The 25052-nt window shown below is 39.1% G+C and overlaps 1 protein-coding gene across 2 annotated transcripts in view; it reads left to right on the top strand.

Moving 5' to 3' along the window:
• The window catches only part of LOC113093031 (NACHT, LRR and PYD domains-containing protein 12-like), a 72647-nt gene extending 48212 nt beyond the window's left edge, over positions 1-24435 (top strand). For both annotated transcript variants that reach the window (XM_026258855.1, XM_026258854.1), the window contains 6 exons: positions 5323-5496; positions 5598-5771; positions 5886-6059; positions 18843-19016; positions 23184-23230; positions 23307-24435. In XM_026258855.1, the coding sequence (XP_026114640.1) occupies positions 5323-5496; positions 5598-5771; positions 5886-6059; positions 18843-19016; positions 23184-23230; positions 23307-23860 (1297 nt within the window). In that variant the 3' untranslated portion in view covers positions 23861-24435. The remainder of the gene's footprint in view (positions 1-5322; positions 5497-5597; positions 5772-5885; positions 6060-18842; positions 19017-23183; positions 23231-23306) is intronic.
• Positions 24436-25052: the final 617 nt, after the last annotated feature.

Below are 25052 nucleotides of genomic sequence, written 5' to 3'. Positions count from 1 at the left end.
ACGAGAGAGGACCAGGCATGGATTTTATTTTGTGTTTGGTTTTGGTTTGTTCACAACTTCCGTCCGTGAGGGGCTGTCGCGCGTGTTTTGTGTAAATTTGATTATTAAAGTTTTGATTTTGATTGTCCTGTGATTATGGAGTTTTTAATCTTTTAAAATGGTGCTGAAATCTGGGAGAAGGAGGAACTTGCTGCTGATGATCCCTCGCCGCTGTGGTCAATCCGCAGTGCCATCGAGCAGGGTGAGGGAGTGTGCCGCCATGGAGGCCGTGGACTTGAGTGAGTTGCCGGGGATGGACGAGCTCACTGCCGGCCGCCCGCGACGTGGAGGGGCGGCTGCCTTCTGCCTGAATGGGGAGGAGCTGGGAATAGGGGACTCCTGCCAGCCGTCGGCATCGACCAGGTGGCCGTGGAGTGTCGTGCCGTCCGCCGAAGGTTGTCCAGTGCTACCACCAGGCACCACGGAGGAGATCACCCAGCTGGTGGAGGGCCGATTGGCAGCGTGTCTGGGAACCGGAACAATATTTTTTCTCTCTCTCCCCTTTCTCGTCTCTGTCGCTCCGCATCCTTCCATCTCCTTTTCTCTCACCTCGTCTGTCCTACCCCCAGGTTCCTGCAGGTCACTGGGAGCGGCCCCCCAAACCCCCCCCCCCCCCCCGTTTTGTGTTTATTTTATTATTAAAGTTTTGGTTTTTATTGTCCGCCGGTTCTCGCCTCCTTCTTCCCGTGATTATGGAGTTTTTACTCTATTACAGACGCATTTGTAAATGAAGATCAACGATGAGACAGCACACCTTGTTCGTTATCTTTATTTTATAAATGCACAAAGTAAATCCTTTACAGATTAGATTGATGTATTGCTCTTATCTGTACGATCAAAACTGAAAGTCTAAAATAAGTTATTTTCTGGGTTCTCAGGAGAAAATGCTAATCGACTTCAAACAACAAGACAACCTCTTAGCCTGCACCCCGATGCCGGCGTCCTGAACGCCCCTCAACCTCCACGTGTCAGTGTTTATGAATAGATTAAATGAAACTGAACAAATATAATCTTGACATTCGATGTATCATTATAAAGATCTAAGCCTCAAGCATCGATGACAGAGCGCTGTTTTTCAATGGAAAGTTTATAAAGCCTATATTTGCTACATTTGTGTAAGCAGTACATATAAAAACATGAACATTAGAAATGCAGTACATACCAGATGCGTCATAATAACGAGTCATAAACACATCCACAGCTGTAAATCCCAGTTTAGTTAGAAAGGTAAGGGTCAACTGAACAACATCTCATGAAGCACGTTTAGTCCAATGTAGTAATGACGTAATATGGATCATAATTCCTTAGTTCTGTCGCTGAAGAAATTAAATGTAAACAGTTTGCGTCCATTATGGAATAACTCACGGTCAGAAACTGCGTCTTGGTAGTAAAAAAACGGCATGGTTTTGCAGTGTACAGTGTCACAAACAGAATGAGACAATCCACCGGAGGGTGAACTTATAGCAATCACCTATATCTTTTTTTCTTTTTCAACAGTTTTTATATATGTGAGAGCGTGTTTTATATTGAATGTGAATGTATCTGCATGATTACCATCTGTTTGAGTGCAAATCATCTCAGATCAGCTCGCTATTACTGTCATGATTCTGCCCTCGTGTCCTTGATTTTTCCTAGTCTTGAGGCAGGATCATGACAGACCCGTGTTTTGTGTACAAGCACATGGCCTTGCCTTTGGGCCATGTGCTTGTGTTGTCTCGTTCCCTTGCCCCGCCCCCCTTGTTAACCTAGTCGTGTCTTGATTGTCCCATCTGTGCCACCTGTCGTGTCTTGATTGTTCCCCCTATTTAGCTTTCCTAGTGTGCTCTGTCTTGCGTCGGTTCATTGAGATTTGTTCCCTAAGAATTGTGATTGTGATTCGTGATAATACCCTGGTAACCCCTTTAAGATACTGTGTCCTGTATAACCGTGAGTGTTATTTGTAGTTAGTGTTCTCCTGTTTTGAGTCTTTGTTTAATCAGTCCTATTTAGTATTTGTTGTATCTGCCCTAGTCCTGTTTTCCCCCTCGTGGGTTTTTGTTTTCCCTTTTTGTAAATAAACCCTTTTGTGTTGAGAATCCTGTCTGCACTTGAGTTCCTCCCTTGCAAACCCTGACAGAATGAACCGACCAAGATGGAACTCAGCAGACAGGAGGCAATGCTGTATGTCATCAGCCAGCAAGCGGGATGGTTTTGTGGGCTCTCGCCTAGTGGTGTTCCGGGGGACCAGGGGAGGTCGCTCCGGAGCAAGCGGTCGAGAGGAGGAGCCACAGAGGTCCCCTCCACCTACCCACCTGCCAACGATTCTAGAGGGTCGTGTCCTGGCCGTGGCAACCCTGGGGGATCAGGCAAGTCCCCCCCAGAGCCCCGAGGCGCCTTCCACAGCCTGCAGTCTCCCCATGAAGCGAGGGAGACGATTGTCGTGGGAGTCTGCCTCGGAATCGTCGGCGTCGGAGTCAGCCCTGCCAGAGACCGAACTCCCCCAACCCGTCTCTGACCCAGCGGTCACCTCTGCACCACGGCCAAGGAGGAAGAGGAGGAAGAAGGGGTCTTCCGGTCCTGCGACTTTGTCTCCTCCTGCAGTGGTGAGCGTGCCCGAGCCAGCAGCGGAGAGCGCTGGCGTGCCCGAGCCAGCAGCGGAGAGCGCTGGCGTGCCCGAGCCAGCAGCGGTGAGCGTGCCCGAGCCAGCAGCGGTGAGCGCTGGCGTGCCCGAGCCGGCAAAGAGAGCTGTATGCAAGTCTGCAGTCGTGAGAGCGGAGGAGAGTGCCGCGGCCGACTCTGCAGCAAGGACTCTAGTACAGGCTGTCTCATCTCGTAAGGAGATGCCAATTATCCTAGCTGCTAAAGCCTTTTCAGATTATTTGTCTAGTCTTGTCCGAATCCTAGAAGTCCCCGTCAGTCCTGTCTTGTCCCCAGACCCTGTCCTCAGAAATTCCGAGTGTCCTGCCGTTGTCTCCCCGTGTCCCGTAGATGTCGTCTCCCCGTGTCCCGTGAGTGTTGCCCCGTGTCCTGCTGATGTGGCCCCGTGTCCTGCTGATGTGGCCCCGTGTCCTGCTGATGTGGCCCCGTGTCCCGTTAATGTTGCCCCGTGTCCCGTAGGTGCCCCGTGTCCTGTTGTCCCCCCGTGTTCAGTAGATGTTGCCCCCCCGTGTTCAGTAGATGTTGCCCCGTGTCCAGTAGATGTTGTCCCCCCGTGTCCAGCTGTCGTCTCCCCGCATCCCGTAAGTCTTGCCCCGCGTCCCGTAAGTGTTGCCCCGCGTCCCTTGTCTGCTCCTGTCATGTCCCCTGTCAGTTGTCCCGAGACCCCTCCCCACCCCTCACCACCCAGACCTGCCCGTACCCCCCGTAGTCAGCCTTCGTCCTGTCCTCCAAAGATCCCTACCCCTCCCACCCACCCTAGGCTGTCCCCCATGAACTTTGTGCTCCCGCCTCCTCCCCTTCCCTGTTTGTTTTTTTTGATTTGCCACCCTAACCCGGCCATTGTGTATTCATGTTTGCCGTTGTTATTATTTGTCATGTCTTGTTGGTTTGTGTCTGTGTCCCAGTCTGTCATGTCAGTCATGTCCTGTGTTTGATGTTCCCTTGAGGAGCGTCTGGAAGCCGCTCCTTAAGGGAGGGGTTCTGTCATGATCCTGCCCTCGTGTCCTTGATTTTTCCTAGTCTTGAGGCAGGATCATGGCAGACCCGTGTTTTGTGTTCAAGCACATGGCCTTGTCTTTGGGCCATGTGCTTGTGTTGGCTCGTTCCCTTACCCCGCCCCCCTTGTTAACCTAGTCGTGTCGTGATTGCTATCTGTGCCACCTGTCGTGTCTTAATTGTTCCCCTATTTAGCTTTCCTAGTGTGCTCTGTCTTGCGTCGGTTCATTGTGTTCCTCATATGTGTCCCTACCTGTCAGCCTTGTGAAAGAGTATTCCCCTTTGAATATTGTATCCTGTATAACCGTGAGTGTTATTTGTAGTTAGTGTTCTCCTGTTTTGAGTCTTTGTTTAATCAGTCCTATTTAGTATTTGTTGTATCTGCCCTAGTCCTGTTTTCCCCCTCGTAGGTTTTTGTTTTCCCTTTTTGTAAATAAACCCTTTTGTGTTGAGAATCCTGTCTGCACTTGAGTTCCTCCCTTGCAAACCCTGACAATTACAGTATGATCTTGACTATCAAAGTGAATGCATCTATATGAATAGAGAGAGTGGATTATTTACTTTATGGCGCATTTGTGTTATTACCATCTGTATAAGTCGCCATCAGCACATCAGTACTTATTTGCATCGTAATTCATTGTTAATGCTGCATTTCTAGAAATCTCTGTTTTTTTTTTGTAATTGGCAAACAAAGCTAAATATTTTTTTTATTTTTCTTAGTATTCTTATTTTTCTTACTCAAATTATTCTTATTGTATTTTTCTAGTGCTCAAACAAATCACTTATATGATGGTTAAGTTTCTGTCTAGTGTTTTATAATAGAAAAAACTATGCAGTGGTATGTTTACTGACTAAATAGTTTGTAGAAGCCTTCAATACTATAGGGAAATGTATATTTTTTTTATATTTGGGGGGTGGGGGTGTAGACATAGTCTCATAAAAATATTTGCAGGAGTCTAATTTTTCATGATATCTTATTCAGATTTGAAATAGAAACTCATGAGACATGTGGCTTTCAACCCATTACTTTTCTAGATTGCTCCAGGACTCATTTCATGTATTTTTATATCATTTTATATCAAATAAAAAATATTTAAGTGTGGTAAAAAAAATTTCAAGGCACTTCAGTGTCTATAAATTTTAATATGTTTGAGCATTATCAAATCTGGTTGATAAAAAGTAAAGCCCAAAGGGTCTTCTTTCCAAATACACCAAAATTATGTTTGTAACACACCGAAGTAGGAAACTGTTACAATTATAAGTTAGGTGAAGCACTTTCAGCTGTGAGTCCCATAATGGGGGGTGCTCAGGTTAAAGCATTTAATGTTTTTTTCTGATTTTCCAAGATCATCTTGGAATCATCTAATTCTTTACATATAAGCTAATTAAACAGGAAAACTTTATTACAGTGGCGAATGATGAACTCACTATTTCTATATAATCTATAAATGTTATTACTACAATTTATAAACTACCAATGAACTACAATAGTTTTATGAGTTATGTATTATTGTGATTGTATAAGTATTATAAAAGTATTATAAAGTGTTACCAATTACACTGTATTTAACACAATCGTACTGCAGATTATAAACGACATAACCTCATAAATTCACATTAATTTCGCTGTTTGTTTTGTTCTTTACACAGATTATGTGGGTGTTATCTCACTGCTCGGTCCTGTGAGAGTTTGTCTTCAGCTTTACAATCCTCAAATTCCCATCTAAATGTGCTGGACCTGAGGAACAATGACCTGCAGGATTCAGGAGTGAGGCTGCTTTCTAAAGGACTGAAGAGTCCAAACTCTAAGCTTGAGATATTGAGGTTTGAGTTTCAAATATTTTATTAATTCTGTTAGAGGTTAATTATAAAAAAACACTGTTAAGATTTATTCTGTATGCAGTTACTTTGTTCTTCTTGTTCAGACTTTCCATCTGTAATCTCACTGCTCAATCTTGTAAGAGTTTGTCATCAGTTTTACAATCATCAAACACCTGTTTGAGAGAGCTGGACCTGAGTAACAATGACCTGCAGGATTCAGGAGTGAGGCTGCTTTCTGGTGGACTGAAGAATCCAAACACTAAGCTGGAGATACTGAGGTTTAAGTTTGAAATGTTTCATCAATTATTTTACATTGTTTGCAAAATAATTACTAAAAAAATCACACTGTTAGGATTTATTCTTTACACAGCTACTGTGTTCTTCTTGTTCAGATTTTCCATCTGTAACCTCACTGCTCAGTCTTGTGAGAATTTGTCATCAGTTTTACAAACATCAAACTCTGTCCTGAGAGAGCTGGATCTGAGTAACAATGACCTGCAGGATTCAGGAGTGAAGCTTCTTTCTGATGGACTTAAGAGTCCAAACTCTAAACTGGAGATACTGAGGTAATGGTTTTCCATAAAATAGTTAACAAAATGTTGTCACAGTAAATGGCTGTAGAATTTTGTCAAATGTTACATCTGCTCTAAATGGAATTCCAAAACTAGAGACAAAAACAGCATTTGCAGGCATTTTGTCATATTTATACAGATGTCTGTAGTAAGTATGGTCGGGTATGAGATTCTGATGGTATGATAACCTTAGATAAAAATATTACAGTATCGCAATTACAGCTCTAAAATATTTTATTTTTAAATGTCTGGGTACAACAACCACTTTTTTTCCCACGGAACACAATACATTTTATTTTTAAGAAACAGAGAACATTTTGGAACAGTTAACATGTCAGGCTAAATAATTAAATTAAATGATTTAATTATTCTTATTTAAATTAAGCGCAGTCCCTTAACCCTCTGGAGTCAATTAACGATAAAAACCTAATATAAAGTGGGACCGATAACAAACAAGGAGTGCTGTCTGCAGCCTTTGTCTGCGTTTATCATCATTTACAAATGCATCATTAACCCCTTTGCGTTCAAGGATCGGCGACGGCCCCAGATTATTAATGTTTCACTTTCACAGCATGTTAAACATCACTGTCTTACTTCATCTGGACAAACTTTGCATCAATTAAAAGTTTAAAGACTCTAGCTTCGATATTTGACCAATGTTTTGATAAAACATTGTTGCAGTGAAAGTTATTTAGTAATTTATGTCAGGAGTGCAAAATAATAAATCCGTATTATGCCACATTTTGAACAGAAATTCACCACTCATTCATATTCAGTCACGTCAGCAGCGGTTTATTTTTGTTCACATAGACTCACTGAACAGCGTCAATAAGGATTTATAGACCAAAGATGCATATCCGTGGGGATATATGGATATATTTACTGATGTTTACTTCATATTTCTTCAGACAGAATCATAATTTCTTTTAATTTTCCACTGATTTACGCGATCTGATGATAAATAGCCTCTCCCAGTGATCTGTGTGAGTCTGCAGTCCTGTGTGCTCATGCTGTGTGTCAGACACACTCTGATTGGTCCTTCGCCTTGTCAATCTTTAGAGTGTCATAACCGGACACTGTAACATCGTGTCATATGGTTCGTGTATACTTTGTGGTTGTTATGTGCCCATAACAACACTGATACACCTCTGTACACACAAAATATTCAGTCCCACTTTATATTAGGTGGCCTTAACTACTATGTACGTACATAAAAAAAGTACAAGTACAATGTACTTATTGTGTTCATGTTGTATTGTAAAACACTTTTGCTGCTATTGAAGTGGGGTAAGCTTAGGGAGAGGGTTGGAGGTATGGGTAAGTTTAAGGGTGGGTTAAGGTGTAAACTATGGGTCAACAGTGTAATTATAAATGTAATTACAGAAATTAAATACAGATGTAATTACATGTCGTTTTTTTAAATATAAGTACAATGTAAAAACTTGTATGTACACAATAAGTACATTGTACTAAATTATTAATTAAAATGTAAGTAGATAGTAGTTAAGGCAACTTAATATAATGTGGGTCCAAATATTCAAATAATAAACCTGCGATTACGGTAGTAAAGCTTGGTATTAAATTTTCTTGAGATCTGAGGCATTTATATAAAAAATATAAAAACTTGTGCAGCGTTGTACAGTCCCTCCAGAAAAACGCGATTATGCGATCGCTTGATTTAATGCATAATCAGCCAAAGGCCGCATATTTATGCGGGGTTGCATTTTTTCAAATACGCCGCTCTTTTGCCGCATAAATTGCCGATTTCAGAAAGCAAAATACGCGGGGCTAGCATGATTTCATAATCCCTGTATTTTCGTTGCAAAAAACTCACATTTATATTAGCAGAAAGTTGAAAAATGTTGTGTTTACTTCACACAAGTAAAGGGCCATTTTCCTCCTATTGCCATGGGAACCTTCTGAAGTGAAGTAATTACGTGACGTGAACATCATTTGCAAACTCTGCGGTAGTGAAACCAGGGTGAAACTTGAAGCGCGCAAATCATTCTTATTTGCCAACAAAAATAAGCGCAAAAAAAAACGCGTGAAGCAGTTTCCCGGTTTGTTAGATGACAGTGGAGCCAAATTATATTGCGAGAACTTGCAAAAACTGCGGTTTGATGAAATAGAGAAAAAAAGGTGATTCCCCCAACACCTCCTTCTCACTACGCTACTAACACTGTTGTAGTTTCATTCAGAAGTTGATGCAACTTTACAGTTGTAGGATTGTACTTTTTCTTACAGAACAGTACCAAAAACTTACAGTTGTAATTATATTAGTAGTATGTAAAATAATTTACGTTGCAGTAAGAGATTGCAACTTAAATATTCTGTGATTTAGTATGCTCGCTTATCATAGGAAGTAATAAGAAGTTATTCTTTACATTAACCCTCTGGAGTCTAAGGGTATTTTTGGGGCCTTGAGAAGTTTTGTCATGCCCTGACATTTGTGCTTTTTTCAGTTTCTTATAAATATCTAAATGGGTAAAGTCTAATATCACTGTAATCAGCACAAACTGGGCTATAATAATATGTGAAATGCATGCATGTACATGATTGTATTTTTGAGAAAAAAAATGTTATGCATGGTTAGTGAAAAACTAAAAATGTTAAATCACTTGAATAAGGCAATAAAACACATACATAAAATTGGTTGCCGGAAAAGTTGAGGACTGGAGCTTGTAGCCAAGAATTTTTCTTTCTGAATGATGTGAACATCATCTTGTTTACTCACTCACAGAAAACAATATATTGATTTAAATTTTCTAAAACACTTTTTGTTGGTAAAAGTCATATGCGAGTAGGCGTCAACTATCATGAATATCATTGTGATTTACACCTGAGAAGACAAAGGCCTGCATAATGAGCTGCATAATGAGCCTCTCATTCAACTGTGCCACTCTGAGGGAGGACTTACAAGAAAGAATGTGAGAACAAAATAAAAGTATATAATTTTATGTTTGTAGTTTATTAAGAATATATTTAATTATCCCACAACATAATTTAATATCCACTTGGGGGAGCAGTTAAACAGTTTATTAGGAACAATCAAAGCTGACTTTCAAATTTTTTGGCATCCTTTCTCTAGTCACACAATCCTTCAGAAATCCTTTTAACAATCTTATTTTCTACCAAATAAACCCCATTTATTATTATCATCATTATTATTATTATTATTAATGTTGAAAAGAGCTGAGAATATTTTTCAGTTTTTTTAGGGGGAATAAATTGAAAGAACTGCATTGTTTTTACATTTGTTAGAGTTATCTCTATTTGTCACATTTATATTATTTACATCAAGCTTTTGAATGGTATAGTATTGTATATTGTTATTGAAACTTCATAATGTTTCACTTGATTATACATTTAGTCAGGAATTATAGTTTGGAAAAAGTATTTGGAAAAAGTCTGACTAGTAAAATGTTTACACTTTATGTGAAAACTAGTACAAATAAATAAAAAGAGACTTACTCACGTTTATGATCTCTGCTGAATAAAAGGGTTCATTCTTTTTTTCTGAGGAAATCCATTTCTCAAATCCTCAACCACATCACATCTTTTTGGGGTGATTTATGTCTTATTCCTCTCATCACGAAGCAAACAGTAAAATAAAATAAAAACTTGAAGAATAGTCTGGCTGTTTTTTCTTCTGTGTGGGCGTATTCAAGCCGCGCGCTTCAGTTTGAATCTGAATAGCGCGTTCAGCGCGGGGGCGTGGTCATATTAGATAGAATGAGCGGAGATAAGAAAAACAGACATTGCGTTGTTTTCATATGGATTACTTTATCTCAGAATATTTGTTTTCGGCAGCACTTGTTTAGTTTAAAAGTAGACATTCCAGGCTTTCTATAAATATCTCTCTCATGTCTCTTCGTTGAGTATTATCGGAGTTACAGTTCATTTTAATGAAATGTTTGTACATGACGATCAGCGGAGACAAAGACTGTAGACAGCGCACCTTGTGTGTTATCTTTATTTTATAAGTGCACAAAGGTTTTTTGTTATTATGTCTGTATCCAAAAAAAACTAGACCCTTTACAGATTCGATTGATGTATTGCTCTTATCTGTACGATTAAAACTGAGAGTGTAATTTAAGTTCTTTTCGTTATCAGGTGAAAATGACTCAAAAGGCATATATGCGTTAATCGACTCGAAAGGGTTAAGGTAGTAGCCTAGTGAGAAAAAGGTGTTGGGGGAATCACCCTTTTTTCATCAAACCGCAGTTTTTGCAAGTTCACGCAATTTCATCGCATTAAAATTGCAAAAATATCCTACATATTCCATCGCATTTTTTAAGAAAATGTGCCGCAAAATCAAGGATTTTTGCCCGCAACAATCACAAAAAGAATCCGCGTTTTTCTGGAGGGACTGGATGTAAACGACCAAATTCCACCCGTGATTGCAAAAGTATGTTATTACAAACACTCAAGCGGGGTTTAAAGTGAGTTTTGAGTAAAAGTGTACTAATAAATTCATAAATTGTCTAATGTAGCTTGATGCTGACGTTAGCTCTAATGCTTCTAATAACAGGTGCATTTGTTTTTTATAATGCATTTCTGTCATAATAATTAATGTAAGATCGTAAGAAAATGTTGTATTTTTATAGTGAGACTTTTGATAAATAAGGGGTAAATGCATACTGAGACTGAAGTGAGATTGCAGCTTGGTGGCTTTGTAAAGCTTTAAGTACCACAAAAAAGGCTAATAAAGGTGAAATAAAAACAAAATAATAATGATAAAAGAATAAAGCAAATAATGTGTCATACCTGGCGGAGGTGTGAAAGACTTGTTTTGTGAGAACAATAGAATCATGAATGGGGGAGTATTCAGAGCCAAAAACACAGACAGAGCACACAGGGGTGTTTCCATATGAGATCTTACAGAGATGAAAAGTGACATAAATCAATCAGATAAGGCTACTCTAAAAACACACATGACATGGCCTTAGAAAATATTTCATAAAATTCACAATTTCACAGACTGGAAATTATCTGCTGCTCTGTCTTTCACGTAAATCTGGCTGAATGATGCCATTCCGGACAGTGTACTCCATCTGCCCAGCTTTCAGCTGTTTAGAGCAGATTGTGACACAGAATCGACGGGGAAATCACACGGCGGCGGGACATGCTTTTACATCAGTGAAAGGTGGAGAATGGATTAACTGTGTTAAAGAAGTCCTGATCTAGAAGCGCTCTTTATTAACTGCAAGCTGTTCTATTCTCCTCAGGAGATTCATTTGTTTATTCATATGAGTGTTAACATTTCTCCGCAAGCGCAGGTGAGCTCAGCTTTACAGAAATTCACTGATCAGAGACAGAACAACAACACTCTGACTCTGTTTTAATCATTCTCGGGGACTTTAATTAAGCAAATCTTTCCCATGAACTACCAAAATACTGACAGCACATCACATGTCCCACCAGAGACAGTAATATAAAAGATCACTGTTACACAGCAATAAAAGATGCTTATCACTCTGTCTCACAGGCTGCTTTGGGTCTGTCTGTTCACTCCCTGGTTCATCTTATACCAATTTACAGGTAAAAATGTAAATCTTCTAAACGTGTAGAAAAGACTGTAAAGAGATGGACCAACGAAACAGAGGGTGCTTTAAAAGAATGTTTCGACCTCACTTGATTGGAGTGTTTTTGAAGCAGCTACTACCGATCTGGACAAAGAAACTGTAACATCCTATATTAGTTTCTGTGAGGATATATGCATTCATAGCAGGACTTATTTAACATTCAACAATGATAAGCCATGGTTTACAGTAAAACTTAGACATCTTTGTCAGGCCAAAGAGGATGCCTACAGAAATGGGGACAGAGTCTTGTACAATCAGGCCAGGAACACACTGAACAAAGAGATTAGAGCTAAAAAGTTGGAAGACCACTTCCAATGACTCCATCACCATCCCCGTTCCAAATAAACCCAAGATAACAGGACTTAATGGCCAGGAACACACTGAATAAGGAGATTAGAGTGGCTAAAAGGACCTACGATAAAAAGTTGGAAGATCAGTTAATTTCCAATGACTCACCTTCAGAAAAAGGTCTGAAAGCCATCACAAGCTACAAGACACCATCCTCTTGCACTGAAGTGAATCAACAACTTGCTGAAGACCTGAATAAATTTTATTGTAGATTTTAACCCCCCCCCCCCACCTGTTCTGACCAACTCTCCCCCCCCCCCCCCCCCCCCCCCTTCCTGCATTTTCACCAACCTGGTGCCCCTCAGGGATGTGTTCTCTCCCCACTGCTCTTCTCCCTGTACACTAAAGACTGTACCTCTAAAGACCTCTCTGTCAAGCTCCTGAAGTTTGCAGACGACACTATAGTCATTGGTCTCATCCCTGACAGTGATGAGTCTGCTTACAGACAAGATATTAATCAGCTGGCTGTCTGGTGCAGTCTTAACAACCTGGAGCTGAACACACTCAAAACAGTGAAGATGATAGTCTACTTCAGGAGAAACCCCCCTGCACTCCCCCCCACTCACCATCATAGACAGCACTATGGCTGCAGTGGAGTCATTCAGATTCCTGGGAACCACCATCTCTTAGGACCTGAAGTGGGACAATCACATTGATTCCATTGGCCCAACAAAGCTTATACTTTCTTCGCCAGGTGAGGAAGTTTAACCTGCCACAGGAGATGCTGAAACAGTTCTACCCAGCCATCACTGAGTCTGTCCTGTGCACTTCAATCACTGTCTGGTTTGGTTCAGCCGTTCAAACAATTTACTTATTTTTTATCTATTTTTTTAAATATTGGTCTATTTATATCTACATATGTTTTTTTTGTCTGTATGTTGTCTCTGTGTACTGAAAGCTTATATCACTAAAACATATTCCTTGTATGCGCAAGCATACTTTGCAATAAAGCTATTTCTGATTCTTATTATTTTTCTCAATGGACCACTTAGGCACATAGTGATAATTTTCATCATGCAGACAGAGTAAATGTTACAACAATGGCATGTCTTTGTATAAGGGATCCTGTAGATGAGGAGGCTGCATTAATTCATAGGGAGGTACAATGACACGAAAACCCTAATTTTCAAAGCAAGAAATTGCAGTTCTTTGGAGGAGGTGGCTGAAACACAGCATTATACGTAGAATGCTGACAAAAAGGAAAACTGGGCAGAAATCACTCAAAAAAATAAATGCTGCTGGCTACATGTGTATAAAGCCCAGAAGAAGTCAGGAATAAGTGGAGGAACGCAAGTTTGACAAAACGGAGGACTGCAGACAAGATTGGTTGGGGTTATCATTTCAGTTCCTTCTCTCACCTAAGAGGAAGAGAAAGTTTTGGCCATCTTTGGGCCTGAAGCATTGGACGGGATCTTTGGAGGTATATATGCATATGCAACAACCAGGCCACATCAGGCCCTCTCCAGTCTGGCCCTTTAGCATAAGGCCCCCTCCACAATACCAGCCATTAATCTCCCGCTAAAGGAGAAACGGGACGTTGTGGCAGCATGAGAAGCTGCTTAAGTCGCAGAAGGAAATATCTTAACTCCAGGAAATCAGGCTAAATTGTTGGCCACCATGCCTCCCAAAATACAACCCCTCTTCCTTGTCATAGGAGGTGGACTAATTCTGATTATATATGTATGGAAAGGAATTTAAACTTTTATTTTATTGTGGTGAGCCACCATGACATACACTAAACCTATCAGGTAACTGAAGTTGGCTATATACAGATTTTCTAATTTCACAACATTATATAAATGACAATATAAGCCAAAAATGACACAAAATGTGTGTTTCAAGTGCTCAACAATGGCAGATTTACAAAGAATCCTACAGCTTGAGCACAGCGACACAGAAGTCAGGCAGTGTATATAAATGCCTATATAAGGAAACACTTTAGCCCCCTTGACTTACTATCTTTAATCAGTCCCATGGACGGACACGCTCTATAGTGGTTATAGGACTATGAAAACAACATTTTCACTGCATCAGTAATTACAGTGATGGCCAGAAGCTTAAACCCTCCAAAAGCTGTTCTGTAATTGTGGTAACTGCAATTCTCCTATATTTTACTCAAAACTCACTTTAAACCCCGATCGAGTGTTTATAATAACTTCCTTTAGCGATCAGGGGTGGAATTTGGTCGTTTACTGTTGTAAAAATATGTAATTTGTAGCCTTTTTCATCGCTGCACAAGTTAGCATTTCCCATGTACATTTTAGATTTTTTTTTATAAAAACGCCTGAGATCTCAAGAAAATCTCATACCAAGCTTTACTATCGTAATCGCGGGTTTATTATTCGGATATTTTGTGTGTACAGAGGTGTTTCAGTGTTGTTTTGGCCAGGTAACTACCAGGAATTGTGCAGGAAGCATGTGACACGATGTGGCGGTGTCCAGATATGACACTCTCAGATTGACAATGGGAAGGCCCAATCAGAGTCTGAGTCACACACCGCACGAGCTGACACCACTGCGCACACACACACAGATCGCTGGGAGAGGCTGTTTATCATCAGATCGCGTAAATCCGTGGAAAATGAATAGAAATGACGATTCTGTCTGAAAAAATATGAAGTAAACATCAGTAAATATATCCATATATCTTCGCAGATATGCATCTTTTGTCTATAAATCCTTATTGAAGCTGTTCAGTGAGTCTATGTGAACACAAATAAACCGCTGCTGACGTGACTGAATATGAGTGAGTGGTGAATTTCTATTCAGAATGTGGCATAATACGGATTTATTATTTTGCACGTCTGACATAAATCACTAAATATCTGTCACTGCAACAATGTTTTATCAAAATATAGGTCAAACATTTTGAAACTAGAGTCTTTAAACTTTCAATTGATGCACAGTTTGTCCAGATGAAGTAAGACAGTGATGTTTAATGTGCTGTGAAAGTGAAACAATAATAAACTGGGGCCGTCGGCGATGTTTGCACGTAAAGGGGTTAAGAAAAGCATCTCAAGCACAGCACAAGTATCAGAATACTGAATAACAAAATAAAGAGAGAAAAAAGCAAAAATTAAACAAGCATAATAAAATACCCACATACAGGTGTACATATAATCACAATAACATATGAATATAGATATAGACAACTAAATAAACAAAAAAAGTTTTTTATCCAGAGTTTTTTAAGTCTCCTTAAAATTATCTAATAAATGGCTCCAAGATTTCAGGAAATGTTCGGATTTCATTCTAACTACAAATGTAATCTTTTCAAGTTTAAGGGCAAAAAGTAGGTCAAAAACCAACTGACAGTAGGTTGGAGGAGAAGGCAGCTTCCAATTAATCAGTGTAAGTCTTCTAGCAAACAGTGTGCATAGTGCAATATTATCCCTCTCTAAAGATGTGAGTTTAACATTCTCCAGAAGGACCCCAAATAAAGCAGTCAATTGGTTGGGATCTATTACTGTGGTAAGAATTTCTGAAATACAACTAAAAATTTGCCCACAAAACCTTAATAACTTAGGACATGACCAGAAAAAATGAAACGTAGAGGCTGGCTCTGCAACACAACGTGGGCCGGTGGGGTCTAAATCAGGAAATATCTTGCCAAATTGCACCCTAGACCAATGAATATGATGCACTTAAATGCACCTTAAATTGAATAAGCCTGTGTCTAGAGCTAACTGAAGAAGAATGTATCCTTTTTAAGATAGTGTGCCAGGTTTTATCTTCTAACAAAACACTCAAGTCCTACTCCCAAAGAGACTTTAATGTCCTGCTAGACGGGGTTTGATTGTCATTTATTGTGCTGTAAATCCTTCAAATGGCACCCCTTATACATTTATGCTGGTCTAAAATACACTCAAAGACACCTCTAGGAGGGACAGAGGGGAACTCAGGAAAATGTTTCCTTGAAAATACCAGAATAAATGTGAATTGGACAAATAAAATTTATTTTTAAGTTGGTCAAAGAAAGCTTTAAAAAATGCCTACAAAGCTTGCTCACTACCGACTTTCGGCACATTAGACCATGCCACCATTTTCCTCACATCAGAATATAAACAAAGGCTAGTTCATGATCCCCCGGTGCAGAGGGTGCTGACGCTATGGTCCGCCCCCTCAGAAGCCATGCTACAGGTGGCTGTTGTTTACATAAACTGGGACATGTTTCGGGCAAGTTCATCTGACATCAGTGAGTTCACGGATGTAGCATTAAGCTTTGTAAACACACTAGCCGAACAAGCTATGGATACAATAACTATAAGGACCTTCTCTAATCAGAAAACGTGGGTGGACAGAACAAACCATGCAGCAGTAAACAAACGCACTGCTGCTTAAAACGCCGGTTTTCTGTCGGGAAACATGAGCGAGTACTGTGACGAGTGGGGCGGTGCCGAGGGATGTGGGAACGAGCGAGGCCGGTGGAGTGATTGGGAAATGACCAACACCTGCGACTCACCACCGGTCTCGAGTACCACAGAGGAGATGGAAGGATATAAAACTGGAGCGACGACATTGAAGGAAGAGAGAGGACCAGGCCTGGGCTTTTAGTTGTGTTTGCTTTTTATTTGTGCGCATCAATAGTCCATGAGGGGCCTTTTTTATCTGGTCACCCTACCTGAAAGAGCTACTGCATTATTTCATTAGCTTGCGTCTGACCTGCAGAGGTATCATTCAGGTCTGGTGGGGTTTCAGCCAGTGAGGTATCTGATTCTGACTGTGTTGTTTAAGTACTGAGAATCTGAAACCAGTAGCGCATATTAAGTGCTCTCTGTACTTGAATTATTATCAAACCGAATATGCACGTTTCTCACATTCTTTATGGCCACGTTGAGTACAGACAGCGGAAAAAAACGACGCATGCACTATTTACTTACTTGTAAAACTCAAAGGAATGCAGTATCTACTCTCGGTGGGATGATGTGGAGCTTACATTATGAAGGGCGCTCTGAAAAGCGGCAGCGCAGGCAAAATATTAAAACCTTTATTAAAACAGAGGTCCAAATGAGCGTACCGGTACGCTCAAAGCACGTTCTGGGCGCACGGAGAGGTGGCGGTATGCTCAAGAGCTATATTTGGAAGTGGCGGTACTGAGTACCGGTTCGTACCGGCGCACTTAAAGCACTGCTATTATGATATATAATCTATTACTTTCATTGAAATAAACAATTCTACTCCCCATAAATAAAACACCTGATGCTGTCGGGAGCTGACCAATTTTGTGAGATTTAGCTTGAAAGGAGTAACACAAAGAAGTTGTGATTTTAAAGCCTGTTATACTTTCCGCATGAGGAATCCAGACGCAGACACGGCCAGCGCGGACATAGACTTCTTCAATTTATACTTCTGAATGCGCAGGCTGATGGCCAGCTCTGCAATTGCCCAGAATTATTGCACATCTCACTGTCTTTGTATTCTTTTACTGACGGATTGCACAGGTTTGAGTAGCAATAAGCTTCTTCACTCTGTCTGCATATGTGCAATTTTGCTTTTGAAGCCAACTGACCAGGCGCACCTGTCCGCGCGGTCGTCTGCTAGAGCCTCTGCACACACTCTCCAATTACGATTTGACATCACGCCCACCTAGCGGTCCATAGTGGACTCACGGACGCAGAAAGTTTGACAGAGGGTTTAAGATGCAGGTTGCATGACCTGACTTAACGGATTAATCGCCTATTTTCATTTGCTGAATGTTTTCTTTATTTTTTATTTTTTAAACACGCTAAAAAATAAATAAAGTTTGTCAGAGGAAAAAAATATATGAGTCGTGTATAGGTTTCATTTTAACAGATCAATCAGCTATTTTCGTTTGCTGCATGTTTTTTTTTTTTAAACACTGAATAAATAATTATCAAATAATTATGCAGGACTTATTTCATATATGAAACAGTATACCTATTTTAAAGTGAAATTATAGTGAACCCTTTAGTAATCGACACGGGAATTACTTAGAACCAGAAATAGAATTCTAAAGTGAACCTATTAGTAAATAAATACCTATTAGTACTACATCATTTTGACTCAAATCAAATTCTAAAAAAAAACTATAAAAGTAATCATAAACTTTAAAATACACATTTCAGATGAGAATATTTCTTAATACAGCATACTTTATTCCATTTTAACATGTATACTGGCCACATTTAAACTAATTTAACAAACATTTTATGATCAAAAGTTAAACTTTTAAAAGCAAACAAAATGCATGTATCGTTTCAATTGTAGGCTAAGTGGAATGTAACAAAGTTGTACTGTAGTAATACTTTATACTTTAACTTTTACTGAATAGAACACACCCCAGGCATGGTGCAATCAATGATGTCAACACAGCAAACTAACAACAAACTATGCCTCTAACCACAGGTGAAGAGCTGTTGTTCCAATGACACAAATTTGTGGTGCAGTTTATGAATGTTTATGTGTACTATGGTTTCGGGAAACACTGAAACGTTGAACTATGTTGGTAACGATGGAACATGCGACCATAGTTCGCTAACAATGCTTTTGGGAAAAGGTCTGAGGATGTCCTCATATGAGTAAATTAGTATGAATGAGGCTTCTGTGAATAGCACGTTTCTATGCTTCTACCTTCTCAGTGGATTGCTCAGTAAGTTTAAAATAAAATAATCAGATTTTCATTACACAAGCTTATTGCACATATTCAAAAAGTCTGTTCTGTCTCTGTGAATATTGACCCGACTGACAAGAGCAGAATGACAACAAATGTGCAAAACATTTTTTATTGAATAATTAGTTCAATACAAAAAGCATACAACACATAATGTGATATACAGAAAAAAAAAACTAGTGTGATGTGGACTGTTGCTGTATGTTTTTGTAGGTTGTCTGGCTGTATGGTGACAGAGGAGGGATGTTGTTATATGTCTTCAGCTCTGACTTCACACCCCTCATGCTTGAGAGAGCTGGATCTAAGCTATAATCACCCTGGAGATTCAGGAGTGAGGCTGCTCTCTGAAAAACTAGAGGATCCAAACTGCTTACTGGACAAATTCAAGTATGTTGAGTAGGAAGAGGTTTTAGTTTTTATTATTTAAACTTTTTAGTGTCTCTGAGTATATTTATATGAGTCTTAAGAGCTTTAAGAGGATGCAACAATATTTAGAATTTAAAGAGCATTAGTCTGAGGAGTAAAATCTCAAGTAAAAACAAATTACCAACAAAATAGTACTTTAACTCACATCCTAACTAGCCTCAAAACTGGAGCAAACAGTGAAAACACAATGGAAATAGCAGCCGCTTCCATAAAAGGTAGAAACAAACATTTTTATGATAACTTGTGTTGCAAACATTAACAAATTGTAAATGAAGGAACAAAAGCCCTAACTTTAATTATTAATTATTTAATTAACTTATTGAATGCCCATTTTAAACAAGTTGTTATGATTCTTTAGAAAAATTTTGACCCCCTTCCTGATTGCTTTTTTTCCTGTTTGTCACGCTCTAATGTTTCAGATCATCTAACAAATTTAAATATTAGTAAAAGATGACGCAAGTGAACACAACATGCAGTTTTTAAATGAAGATTTTTATTTTTAAAGGGAAACAAAATCCAAAACTACATGGCCCTGTGAGAAAAACTGTTTGCCCCCTAAACCTAATAACTAGTTGGGCCACCCTTGCCAGCAACAATTACAATCAAGCATTTGCGATAACTTGTAATGAGTATGTTACAGTGCTGTCTACTCATCTATACAGAATTGTTGTAATTCAGCCACATTAGAGGGTTTTCAAGAATGGCATGACCTTAAAAAAGGTAGTTCACAGCATCTCAATAGGATTCAGGTCAGGACTTTGACTAGGCCACTCCAAAGTCTTCATTTTGTTTTTCTTCAGCCATTCAGAGGGGGACTTGCTGGTGTGTTTTGGATCATTGTCCTGCTGCAGAACCCAAGTTTGCTTCAGCTTAAGGTCATGAACAGATTGCTGAACATTCTCCTTTAGGATTTTTTGGTAAACATGGTTTCATTTATCACAGCAAGTCTTCCAGGTCCTGAGGCAGCAAAACAGCCCCAGACCATTACACTACCACCACCATATTTTACTGTTGGTATGATGTTCTTTTTCTGAAATGTGGTGTTACTTTTACACCAGAAGTAATGGGACACACACCTTCCAAAACATTAAACTTTTGTCTCGTCAGTCCACAGAGTATTTTCCCAAAAGTCTTGGTGATCATCAAGATGTTTTCTGGCAAAACTGAGACAAGCCTTTATGTTGTTCTTGCTCGGCAGCGGTCGTCGTCTTGGAACTCTCCCATGCAGACCATTTTTGCCCAGTCTCTTTCTTATGGTGGAGTCATGAACACTGACCTTTACTGAGGCAAGTGAGGCCTGCAGTTCCTTGGATGTTGTTGTGGGGTTTTTTGTGACCTCTTGGATGAGTCGTTGCTATGCTCTTGGGGTAATTTTGGTCAGTCGGCCACTCTTGGGAAGGTTCCCCACTGTTCTATGTTTTTGCCATTTGTGAAAAATGTCCCAAAATGAGTCCCAAAAGCTTTAAAAATGGCTTTATAACATTTTCCAGACTAATAGATCTCAATTACTTTCTTTCTCATTTGTTTCTGTAACTCTTTAGGTCTCAGCGTGATGTCTAGCTTTTGAGAATCTTTTGGTCTACTTCACTTTGTTAGGCAGGTCCTGTTTAAGAGATTTCTTGATTGTGAACAGGTGTGGCATTAATCAGGCCTGGGTGTGGCTAGAGAAATTGAACTCAGATCTGATAAACCACAGTTTTAACAGGGGGGCAAACGCTTCTTCACACAGGGCCATGTAGTTTTGGATTTTGTTTTCTTTAATAATAAAAAAAGTTATTTAAAAACTGCATGTACTGCGTGATGTGTTCCCTAAATGTGTTTGATGATCTGAAACTTTAAAGAGTGACAAACATGAAATAAACAAGAAATCCATGAAATATCCATGAAAACACTGGTTAAAATTCCTCAATGGTTGTGTAAAACATCCATTTCTACTTTGTCAGAAACATCTCAGTTCACAGTGAGTCATTTTTCTTTAAGCAATAATGAGCTACCGCTCACCCCACTCTTCTGGTTTTTTTCTTTTATTTTGTCTATTCGATGGTGTTCCCATCAAAAACAAAATTGATCCATTGCCTCCTCTGTAACTCTGATGTCAGGAGAAAATGAAGTGCATTAGTTTAGACAATTTGTGCAATGATCACCTACCATCAATGTAAAGATGATTTTATTAATATATTATAATGAGTACATTACAATATAAATATATTAAGTGGTGACCCAAGTACACAAATCAAGTACTTGAGTAAAAGTACAGATATGTATAATAAAATATTACTCCAGTAAGAGTACTCCTTTTTCAATTTTACTCAAGTCAAAGTACAAAACAACTAAATGTTAATGTACTTAAGTAAAGAAGTACCAAAAGATAGATTTAGTATTTTTTTTAATAGGCTCCTTAATTAAATTTTATATTAGCACATATTTTTTATAACCCTGCTGCTCAAAATACCTGGGATTTTTTTTCTCCAAAATAACCACTATATGGAGTCAAGGTTTATTTTTGTTGTTGATATGGACTATGTTGATGAGAGTGATGTAGTAATGTTCACTGTGAAGCTTACACGTACCTGAGAGAAAACAGATTTGACCATCTGATTTTCACCAGGAAGAAAAAAAGAGTTTTAAATTTTGTTGCTTTGCAGAACATCACAGTTATATATGACACGAGAATAAGGCCTTTAGTTAGGAAGAACATATTAAGAATGCTTTTTTTCTTCTGTAAAAACACCCCTGGCCAAATGCTGCCAGATGGCATTACTTCCCACTTTGATAATTACTGTAGTTACCACGTTCTGAACATCACAACATTGCTTTCTTTTTTCACCAGATGTAATCTATCTAGGTGGGTGAATAAAAATATTTTGACTTTGTTTTTTAAAAACTTAGCACTACCAAGCTTGTTAGCTAGAGAGTAAGCATCAGCTTACTATATTTACTTATTTTCAGTATGTTTATGAATAAACATTCATATCTGTCTACTCGACTAGTTAATCCAAACTTCATAAAAATGTATACTGTTGATAAACAATATAAAAACAGATATCACATAAGGCTTGAGTAGCATTTCAATAAAACTGTTAACATTACAGAAGCGGGGAATTTGAGCGTGCATGAGTTAGTTTATTTAATGTTATTTTAACGTTTCAGGGTTTTTGTTACCTAAAACAGAGACACTGAATGATGTGTCTGCATCATCTGCATTCAAGCATTTCAGTGGGCTTAAATAGATCACTCTTTACAGCAGATTTATTTCACAAAAAAACTGACAGTTTTGACCTAAATGCAATGAAATTAATTTCAGTTACAATAATTAATCATAAATTTCTAAATTAATACCTTTTAACAGCATCAGACATGCGCACAAGATCTCCCAGTTCTTGTGAACTCAGTTCACTGGAGACTCGCACTAAATGGTTCATTTGAATCAGTAAGTTGACGACTCTAGATAAACTGCAATTGGATCATCCTAATTTGTAAACGAATTCTGATTTAAAAGGTTCATTCAAAAGACTCTCATGAAGACGCTCATGAATCAGAAACCACTTCTGTATGTCGGAGCACTTGATAATATTATAAGAAGCAACGATATGTTTATGAAATGTAGTGAAGTAAAAAGTACGATCTTATGCTTTGGGATGCAGTGAAGTAAAGGTTACTCAAAATAAAACTACTCCAGTAAAGTACAGCTACTTGAAAAAATTAATTAAGTACAGTAATGAAGTAAAGCTTCTCAGTTACTGAACACCACCAAATATATTAGAACTAGTACATTATTATTTATGGGCTTGAAAACAAGAGGCAAACAATCAAAATATTGTACCTGGTAAAGAGTGCCCAATGTTGAAATGTGAAATCTACACCATTACTGATATTTTTATACAGTTCTGGAGGCCTTTCATAATGCAGAGGTCGACCACCTGCTCTGCCTATAGTCAGTAGTGATTAATAAACAGCTGTTTTACTGAATTCTGCTGAGGTGAAATTCGGTGTAGTCCCATATCAGGATACGTATCGTATTGTAACTTTACTGGGAAAACACACCCCTACGAGCAACTACCCTATGTTAACTACATAGCAACAGCAATTTGTTCACTGACTAAATATGACTTTGTGTGTGTGTTCTAGTGTGGATAATGGAGGAGAATCCAGGATTACAGCGGGACTACAGAAATGTATGTCTAAATCAATAAACACACACACAGCTGTAGTGATTGTTGTTGTTCTAAATGTCTCTGTTCTCGTGTTCAGGGATCTGTTTTCTGACACTGGATCCAAACACAGCAAACACTGAACTCATTCTTTCTGAGGAGAACAGAAACGTGACAAGTGTGAGAGAGAAACAGCCATATCCTTATCACTCAGACAGATTTGATGAGTATCCTCAGGTGTTGTGCAGAGAGAGTGTGTGTGGACGCTGTTATTGGGAGATTGAGTGGAGTGGACATGTGTTTATATCAGTGTCATATAAGAGCATCGGCAGGAAAGGATGGGGTGATGAGTGTTGGTTTGGATATAATGATCAGTCCTGGAGTTTGTTCTGCTCTCCTGATAGTTACTCATTCAGACACAATAACATAGATACTGATCTCCCTATGAAGTCCATCATCAGGAGAATAGGAGTGTATGATAATGATTATATCAGTAGAATAGGAGTGTTTCTGGATCACAGAGCAGGAATTCTGTCCTTCTACAGAGTCTCTAAAAACACAATGAGCCTCATCCACACAGTCCAAACCACATTCACTCAGCCGCTCTATCCTGGGTTTTATGTTTATTATGGATCATCAGTGAAACTGTGTTGATGAATCAGACGGGACTGACAAGAGATTCTACCCATAATGTTTTGAGCTGCATGTAAATCAGTTACAGTGAGATGTGATAGTCTCTTCATGACATTAATACTGCAGTTGAACTTCTGTCACTGAAATAACAGTCAGAATAAATGTGCCACAAATCCTCATATAGACAGTAAGATCTGTCTGTGTTTTTGTGTGTGTGTGGGAGAGAGAGAGAGAGAGAGAGAGAGAGAGAGAGAGTGTGTGTGTGTGTGTGTGTGTCTGTGTTTATCTACATTTGTGTTTTTATTGTACTGTCACATCAATCATTTGTATTATTAATATCAACATTTTCTTTCAATTGAAAAGTTCTTCATGAATCATGTATGTGAAAAGTATTGTCAATCATTTTCTCTATTGTTTTTATACATAAATAATAAAACGCAACAAGAAATCAACTTGAGATCAGATCTGAATTGATGTTTGTATCATGTTTATAATCGATTCCTCACAAGACTCAAGCCCCAGTGTCGTGATATGGACACTCTACTGTCAACAAGCACTGTCCTTAAGATGAGACGTTAAACCGAGGTCCTGACTCTCTGTGGTCATTAAAAATCCCAGGAAGTCTTTCGAAAAGAGTAGAGGTGTGACCTCGACATCCTGGCTCAATTCGCCCATTGGCCTCCTAACAATACCCATCTGCTGATTGGCTTCTGCTGATTGGCTTCGTCAATAACCGCACCCTGGAGAGGATTGTGAAACAAGACCCATTCAAAAATGTGGGGGAGATTCACAAAGAATGGACTGCAGCTGGAGTCAATGCTTCAAGAACCACTACACACAGACGTATGCAAGACATGGGTTTCAGCTGTTGCATTCCTTGTGTCAAGCCACTCTTGAACAAGACAGTGTCAGAAGCGTCCCGCCTGGGCTAAAGACAAAAAGGACTGGATTTTTGCTGAGAAAGGTTTTTCTATGAATTAGAGAAGAGTCCCTTTTTATGTGCATTATGTGTCTGTTTCTGAGAAGACTTGAGTTAAGAGTGGCTTAGCCACATTCATTGTTCAGTCTGGATGAGTACAGTTCATGAATAGAAGGGAGGGTTGTACTGATGATTCACTCAGCAGTTCGGACTACCCTCTGTAGTCTTCTGAGGTCAGATTTGGTTACCAGTTACTGAAGTGTAGAGGATGGATTCGATGATGATGGAGTAGAA

This window comes from Carassius auratus, unplaced genomic scaffold, assembly GCF_003368295.1.
Source record: "Carassius auratus strain Wakin unplaced genomic scaffold, ASM336829v1 scaf_tig00214833, whole genome shotgun sequence".
NCBI lineage: Eukaryota > Metazoa > Chordata > Actinopteri > Cypriniformes > Cyprinidae > Carassius > Carassius auratus.
This window is presented reverse-complemented; position numbering and strand designations above follow the sequence as displayed.